At 41.8% G+C, this 7,703-nt stretch overlaps 1 protein-coding gene across 1 annotated transcript; it reads right to left on the bottom strand.

Moving 5' to 3' along the window:
* Positions 1-272: 272 nt before the first annotated feature.
* Positions 273-5,797, bottom strand: LOC117464839 (neoverrucotoxin subunit beta-like). Its single transcript, XM_034107557.2, has 3 exons — positions 5,704-5,797; positions 2,138-3,574; positions 273-2,042 (listed from the first exon to the last, which is right to left on the bottom strand). The coding sequence occupies exons 1-3, from the start codon at positions 5,792-5,794 to the stop codon at positions 1,495-1,497; spliced, it is 2,076 nt and encodes a 691-aa protein (XP_033963448.1). The 5' UTR covers positions 5,795-5,797; the 3' UTR covers positions 273-1,494.
* Between the last annotated feature and the right edge of the window lie 1,906 nt (positions 5,798-7,703).

Below are 7,703 nucleotides of genomic sequence, written 5' to 3' on the forward strand. Positions count from 1 at the left end.
ACACATTTTAAAAGTAAAGCTGAGAATGATTCAGGTCATCTCGACCAAGATGCAATGCTTTAGGTAACTTTCACCAGTTTAACCAGTAATGCTCAGAACACAGTAAGTAAGCCACCATTCACCAGATTACAAAGAATATATACAATTTACCAGAATGCAATTGATATAAAGTCACTAACAAGAAAACTATGGATGTTACCGCGTTAGTCAGAATATAGTGGATGAGACACCACTTCCAGAATACAATAAATAACAACAACTGGCCCTCAGACTAAAGTCAGGTCTCTTTATTGAAGAACAGAGTGAACATATCCAGGTGTTGAAGTGTTACAGGAATCTGATGTTGCTTCATCTTTATAACCATCAGCAATATTTCCAACTACATGGTGTTAGCAGTGATTCTCTCAAACAAAACAAGTTCTGCAGTTTATTTCATTCATGAGCTGTGAGTTCTGCACGAAGAAGCAAATAAACAAATGCTGAAATAAGAGATAGGATATTCCCAACATAATCAAAATGATACATTTAACAAAACAGATATTCTTTGACTTAAACTATGATTTCATATGTCATCATTCTAATGTTGATAAAGCACGTCTAACCTTGTCCTGAACAGAGAACCCCACCCACACCGGTTTCATGAGAGAAAAGACTCCTCTTGTGTTCTCTAAATATAACTCGCTTTAGAAAAAGACAAAGCAAAAGCAATCGGCTCTTGAAGAACCTTATGTCCTAAAATAATGAGCATACATTCAACAGAATAAGCAACTATTTCCCCCATTATGTTTATATGTGCTGTATTTCAACATCAGTTTTGACCGAGCGATCGCCGGATATATAATGCTTGAGTATATGTTACTACGATAGAAAGTTCCTATGAAGAAATATTGTTCAACTGTTCGTAAAGCATCGGCTTCAAACCGTTTGTGAAGATGAAGAAATCAACATTCACTGAAAACAAGTCACTTTGTATATCCTCGTTTGTTCTGGTCCCTCTGGGTTTGAATGCATGTTTGATTCTGTGGAGCACGTTAAAGTTAGAATGGGATGCTAGGTTGCCATTTCAAACTTTAGAGCGACCAAGAAGCTAAGAGTTCTTCATCATTGCCTTAGTGGGAGGAGTTGGGACATGTTGACCTCTCAGGTGTTCAACAGGTGTACCCGCTTCACACCAGACAATAACTGCACACAATGTTAATGAATGGGAACTCTACCCAGAGTACTGTGAAGACCACTCCCCAGAGTACTTCATCATACACGCTCAATTGTTGAAAGCAATAATAAAACATTTCTCTGTCCCTCTTTGAATGCATTTTTGATTATGAGTAGCAGGTTTAAGTTATATTGGGATGTGTGTAGATGTGTGTGAACGTTAGGCTACTGAGCAGGTGTGTGGCAGCCTCTGCCTCTATGAATGTGTGTGAATGGCTGCCAATGTAAAAGCGCTTTGATGGGTCGTACAGACTGGAAGAGCGCTGTATGAATCCAGTTCATTTACAATTCAACTGGACACAGGTAGGCATAGTTGGAATCATAATAAGCCCAGAAGCCTGGGACAAGAGGCTCAGTGAATGTGGTGCGAAAGGTGTACAGGTGAGTCAGTGTGTTGGTGTGTGTGACTTTGAAGAAGGACAAAGTGCCAGCAGGCCAGTCCAGATACACCCCGATTCTACTGACGCCACGAGGGATTGAGTACCACACGTTCTCATTGGCATGATATGCCTTAAGATAGTTGCCGAAGAACCACGAAGCTTTGCCAAAACACCAGGATTTTGAATCATACCCGAACTTGCTGCCTTGTCTGTCAGCTCCCTTGTATGCCACAGCAGCATACACAGACTGATTGCCACTGGTGCTCCACTCGACCTCCCAGTAATGGCACCCAGATAACTCCTCTTTGCACAGCACCTGTGGCCATGAGCTATACCTCTCTGGGTGAGGAGGATAATTCTGCCATGCTCCACGTGTTGCCTTTTTGTTTCCGTGAGACAGAGTGAGATGGCTGTTGGCAGTGTCTGGGTCCAGGTGGAGATCACAGGCATCTGATGGAGAAAACATAACAAAGTATCTCATCAGTAACTTTGATGGTCAAACTGCTGGAGAACTCGTATCTTTGACTTAAAAAAGCCTGACTTACACCAGATCAGATCTCTCTTGTCTTTGATGGTCTTCACAGAAGAAGGCTTTTGAAAGTCTTCAGTGACCAGCTGGCCTTTCCTGTAGTGGTAGATGCTTGCTCCTTTGTATTTGGGATTGGTTTTGGCCGTTCTGAGGAAACGGAATTTGCTGTTGTTCTTCAGCGCTTTGGAAGCACCCTGGAGAAATGTGGCTTTTTCTCTCATTGTGTTCAGAACTTCGTCGGAGTAGTACCACTCCTCTTCATGGGTACTTCCTAACTTGTTGGATTTCAAGAAGTCAGCCATCTCATCAAGGTAGATATCACCCTTTAGCATGGAGGTGAACACAAAGCACAGAACATCCTCTACACCTGAAGCATGGACCTCTCTGTCCAGCTCGTTCTGGTTCAGGACGATCTTTACTCCTTCCATGGTGTCGACACGGGACTTGATGATGGTGATTTCTCTCTCTTTGTGATCCAGCCACTTGGTTAGTTTGTCATGGTTGAAGGGTGACTTTTTGTCTTCAAAGACTTTTTCCAGTGAGCTCTCCTCTTCCTTTCCTTCACGGATGGAGGGAAGTTTCTCTGCCATGGCTTGCTGGATGTTGGTTTTATAATAACCACACAGTTTGAGGAAAGTGCTCAACTCTTTGTGAAGCACGGGGAAACTCTCTACCACTTTGTCTTCCAGAGAATCGTTGCATCTCATTTGTGTTTCCTTTAAATCTTCCAGAGCTTCCTGCGCCTTCCTCACTAACTCAATGCTGATCTCTTTCAGCTCAGGAGCGTTGGGAACAAAACTCTTCAGTGGCATCAGCCAGACCATCACTGGGACCGACTTCTCTCCCTTTGTTCCCAGTAGCTGTGGAAGTTCTACATAGGTCTGCACTGCATCTTTAAATGTGGCTGGGTTGCTTTTAAGAATGAAGTCTCCGTAGAATTCGCAGGAACATTTCTCAGTCAGGTCTTTCTCTTCATCAGTCAGCTCGATGCCAACATTTCCCTTAATACTTAAAGAAGGAATCTTCTTTATCACAGCTTTCATGCTGCCCTCCATCTTCTGAACCTGGCTGGCTTCTAACTTCTCACTGTCAAACACGAAGAAAGCATTTGCCCCATACAGGATGCCTGTGACTACATGAGTGGCTGAACCCTTCTCAATAACCTCCATCTGTTTGGTGTCCAGGGTCATATCATCAAGTAACAACTGTTTGAAGTTGGTGGTAGCTTTGTACTGAAACGTCACTCTGCTCTGATTCTTGAATGTCTTCTCATCATTCAGATATTCAGCAGATCCTCCAACTGCTATCAGTCCACTCAGGAAACTGAGCTCCAGAGAACCTTCAATGTCCATCAGAGTGGTCTTTGATTCAATGGAGTCAGATGCAGACATTTCAAAACAACTGCTGTACTGAGGGGTTGTTTTTGGAGTTTCAGCATTCCATAATTTGAAACCTAAATAAACAAAGACATAAATAAGCATGAAAGCATACATTTTTCGGATCAGTTCAAAACCTTTTGTTTATAGAAATGCACATAAAACATATCATTTCAATGTTTTTCAGTTTGCAGCTTCCTATCCTGTGAGAGATTTTAATAAGCAAATGATGTGTGTGTGAAATAAATTCAGACTTCTGAGAAATAATTCAGAGTTTTTATTTGAGTTCCAAGATTAAAGTTATTCTCAGAAAAAGAAAACAATTTTTTAATTTTTTATTAGAATTCTGAATGTAAGGTCAGTATTCTAAAACTAAAGACTTCTAGAGTACGGAGGATTTTATACCCGTGCTGAGATTAAAGTTATTCAGAGAATAATCGGAAAATCTCAGTATTCTGACTTTTTTCTTAAATGTATAAGGGTGGGAAAATGTAAGTAGTCCACTACCAGATGTTGATCAAAACATTTTGGTTTCATTTTTCAAAGATATAAAGACCCAAAAGGCACCCGATTCAGAGAATACTCTAATTCTGCATACTGTAAGTACTTAGTTATAATTAAGTACACAAATCACCCATCTATTCAGAGAGCTACAGGTGACCTGTGCAGCAAGACATTTCAATCAATAATTGTCAATACTAAGAGCTGCTAGATTGAGCTGCTGTGATGGAACATGTAAGGAGAATAAAAACATACCATGTGGTCCAGCTGGAGTTTCATCTGCCTCCTGATCCCTGCCTCTGTCCCTCTTTCTGATACTTCATCTTTATTCCTCACATATATTTCTTCTTCTTCACTAATGTCTTCATCTCCTCCTCTTCCTCCTGCTCTGACCCTCCTGGTCTTTTCAGTGAACTCTCTTTTCCTTTTCCTCTTTCTGTTCTTCCTGATCACTTCTCAGATATGTCTTTTTGTTGTTGTTGAATCGCTCCAGCTACTCTGGCCTGCAAGAGTCTACTTGTGAAAAGCACTGGTACAAATGCTTGTATAACTTTACACGTTAGGGCCATGTAACCTAGCTAATATGTAGCATATCATCAGAAAGTATTTATCAAACGCACACAGGCAGCTGTGTTTGGATCCAGCTTTTACGGTAAAGGATGTATCCTGGTTTCATTGATCTGGCCTCATGGCTGTGATGTGTAGTTTACGTGGATTTAATAGTAGGCTACCGCGTAGTTTAGCAAAGTGATCGATCTCCCAGCTAGCGCTGTCTGCGTAGTATATTGTAACGTAACGCCCCAAACAGCGCCCATCTGTTAAACGCTATCGATTCAAACGGCAGCGTTTTATTAATATTTAGTTTCAAGCTCTCGTCCTTAGTAAAAACAAAACTAGTGGAAGGGGAAATGCTCCCAGGGGAAGCTGATCCACAGGTGCTGGGACAGCTCGCTCCCTCTCTGCAGCTCTGTGAGCCGAGGACTGTGTGAACGCCGCTCCGCAGTTTAATGCAGGGCCGTAGCTACGTTTTTAACGGGCCTAAAATGATATTTAAAATGATTCACTTTTAACTAATGTAATGCTTGTTTCGTTGCTTGAGAAGCTTGTGGAAATAGTGTAGGTTTGTTTTAGTACAGTTTTAAGGAAACAAAGGTTAGGGGGGCAGCTGGGGGGGCAAGGCTATACAGTGGGGGGGGGGCAGCTTCCCCCCCTTGCCCCCCCCCCCCCCCGTAGATCCGCCCCTGGTTTAATCACAGAACCCAACAAAAACGCACTTTTGGTCAGATCTCCGAAAACATTTCACACTCTTCCGTACTCTAGCATTCTTTAAATTCTGAATTCTGAGAAAACAAATCTGAATCCGAGTCCTCCTCAGAGTACGGAGGAGATCCAACCAAAAGTGATGTTTCTTTTTTGTTCTGAGTTTAAAGATCTTCTGAGAAAAAAAAACTATTAGAAATGTGACTTTTTTCTTAGAATTCAGAATAAAATCTCAGAACTAAAATTCAATTCACTTTTGGTGGAGCCCTAATCCTCTCAAGCATTTTTTTTTAAATACAATCAACAGACAGATGCACGACAAAGAGACACAAGAAACAACTCTCATAACACACTCAATTTACAATGGCATGACAACAAAATAATGTAAATAATTGTTGGTGCACGGTGACTATGATGGAAGTGTTGTGACTTTGTGAAGTCTTACCTGGAATCAGTTTGTCACTCCGAGCATCATAGAGCATCCCTAGGGTGAAAGGTCGTCCCAGAGCAGGCATTTTCTTTTGTTCTGAGGCCATTTCTCCAACCTGTTGAGAAGAGACAGCACAGATTTCAGAGCCTGATTTAAACGTCTGTTAAGGAGTGGGAGTGTTGAGAGTTAATAACTCTTGGAGTCTGACTCTCAACTGTGCCTATACATGCAGTATTTCCCTGCAGACACTAATCCAGCTGCTGTTTCACACAGAAAAGTAAAGTTGTTATAATAAATGTGTGTTCGTCTGTTAGTCCTCACCTGGTGAAGTAGATCAGCAGAGTTGTGTGAGAGTCTTCTGACTTCCAGCAGGAGCTTCAAGTCTGATGGAATGTGGTGTTGTGAGGTGACTTATATACTGTCAGATACTCTCCTCCCCGAGCTCCTGAAACACACCTGAACACACCTGCCAAAACTGTTCTTATTGTGACAGGCCTTGGCAAGAAAACACCTTCCTGAACAGAACAACTAAATGTCCCTTGTACCTAGGAATGCAGAGACACTCCCTGACACGGATTGATAGTCTACACTAGTATTAATTTCGTCAGCTATTTTTTATTTAGTCAAGTTTTAGTCGACTAAAAGTCTGAGCATTTTAGTCTTATTTTAGTCAAAGAAAACTAATTATTTTAGTCTACTTTTTGTCAATGAAAACTGTTGAGTCTTTTTCAGTCATCAGATTATTACATTACATTACATTACATTACATTGCATTTAGCTGACGCTTTTATCCAAAGCGACTTACAATAAGTACATTCGACCAGGAAGACACAACCTTGAAGAAAACAGAATCATATAAGAACATCAGGTTTCAAAGAGCCAATCGTTTCAAGTGCTACTCAACTGGCTTTAGATAAGCCAGTCCTTTATTAGTATATTATATAGAGCATGTCAGTCAAACTAGTCTAGCCAAAACCAATAATTTGTCATTTTAGTATTTCACACTAGGATTATATCTTGTCCTTATTTGATGAAACACAGGTTGAATGATTGAGAAGCTTTGCAGAGAGTATCTGGTTTGTGGTGTTTTTGCTCTGTGTTTTGGCCACATTGCTTCCCTTCTGATAAAACAATGCATTCGCTTTTTTTCTCCGCCTCATTGTAGTGAAAATGGGCTCAAATATCACGTCGTTTCTTTCTCCCAAGCAGTGGTGGCTTTAGACTTTTTCGTTGTCAGTCATTTTGACGGACAGGATCGTAACATTTCCGTCATAATCCATTATTACCCGTCGAGTGCACAATTTATCACTCACTCGCGCTGACGGGGGGGTATTCGGTTAACGCGACCACTGCTCCTAAGCCCTGTTGTTGCCATTTCATTTTCTGTTAAATAAGGTTAGTTAGACCACGAGTTAGACCACGAGTTAGACCACGAGTTAGACCCGAGTCTTCCTGACAGTTCACAGTGTGCCGCTACCCGGTGTAATTCAAATGTACCGCCGCGCACACCACAGACACACAGCTGCTGCCCTGCTGCAGCACAGACACACAGCTGCTGCCCTGCTGCAGCACAGACACACAGCTGCTGCCCTGCCGCAGCACAGACACACAGCTGCTGCCCTGCCGCAGCACAGACACACAGCTGCTGCTCTGCCGCAGCACCGGAAATGGAACTGCTGGGAGAAAAACTGACTATCAGAGATGTAACGTTATCTTTGATAATATTTCGTCTCCTCATTTTTCGTCAACGAAAGTAAAGAGAGATTTCGGCATAGTTTTTATTTAGTAAACTACATTTTCGTCTCGTCACTTTTCGTCAACGATATTGCATGTTGATTTCGTTACAGTTATTGTTTTCTGCCGTCGGTGCCGTCTCGTCATCGTCTCGTTTTCGTCATGGAAAAAAAGGTCGTTGACGAACATATTTCGTCATAGTTTTAGTCAATGAAATTAACACTAGTCTACACGCCCAACCGCCCTCTCAGGTCAGCTGATCAACTGCTCCTGAACGTGCC

Source organism: Pseudochaenichthys georgianus, chromosome 19 (assembly GCF_902827115.2).
Source record: "Pseudochaenichthys georgianus chromosome 19, fPseGeo1.2, whole genome shotgun sequence".
NCBI lineage: Eukaryota > Metazoa > Chordata > Actinopteri > Perciformes > Channichthyidae > Pseudochaenichthys > Pseudochaenichthys georgianus.

What these genes read in the sequence shown, in the direction of transcription:
- LOC117464839 (XM_034107557.2), bottom strand. Translation starts at nt 5,794, where the DNA reads ATGGCCTCAGAACAAAAGAAAATGCCTGCTCTGGGACGACCTTTCACC. An exon ending in GAGTGACAAACTGATTCCAG is followed by an intron (nt 3,575 to 5,703) that starts GTAAGACTTCAC and finishes TTGTTTATTTAG; the next exon opens with GTTTCAAATTATGGAATGCT. An exon ending in CAAGAGAGATCTGATCTGGT is followed by an intron (nt 2,043 to 2,137) that starts GTAAGTCAGGCT and finishes TTTCTCCATCAG; the next exon opens with ATGCCTGTGATCTCCACCTG.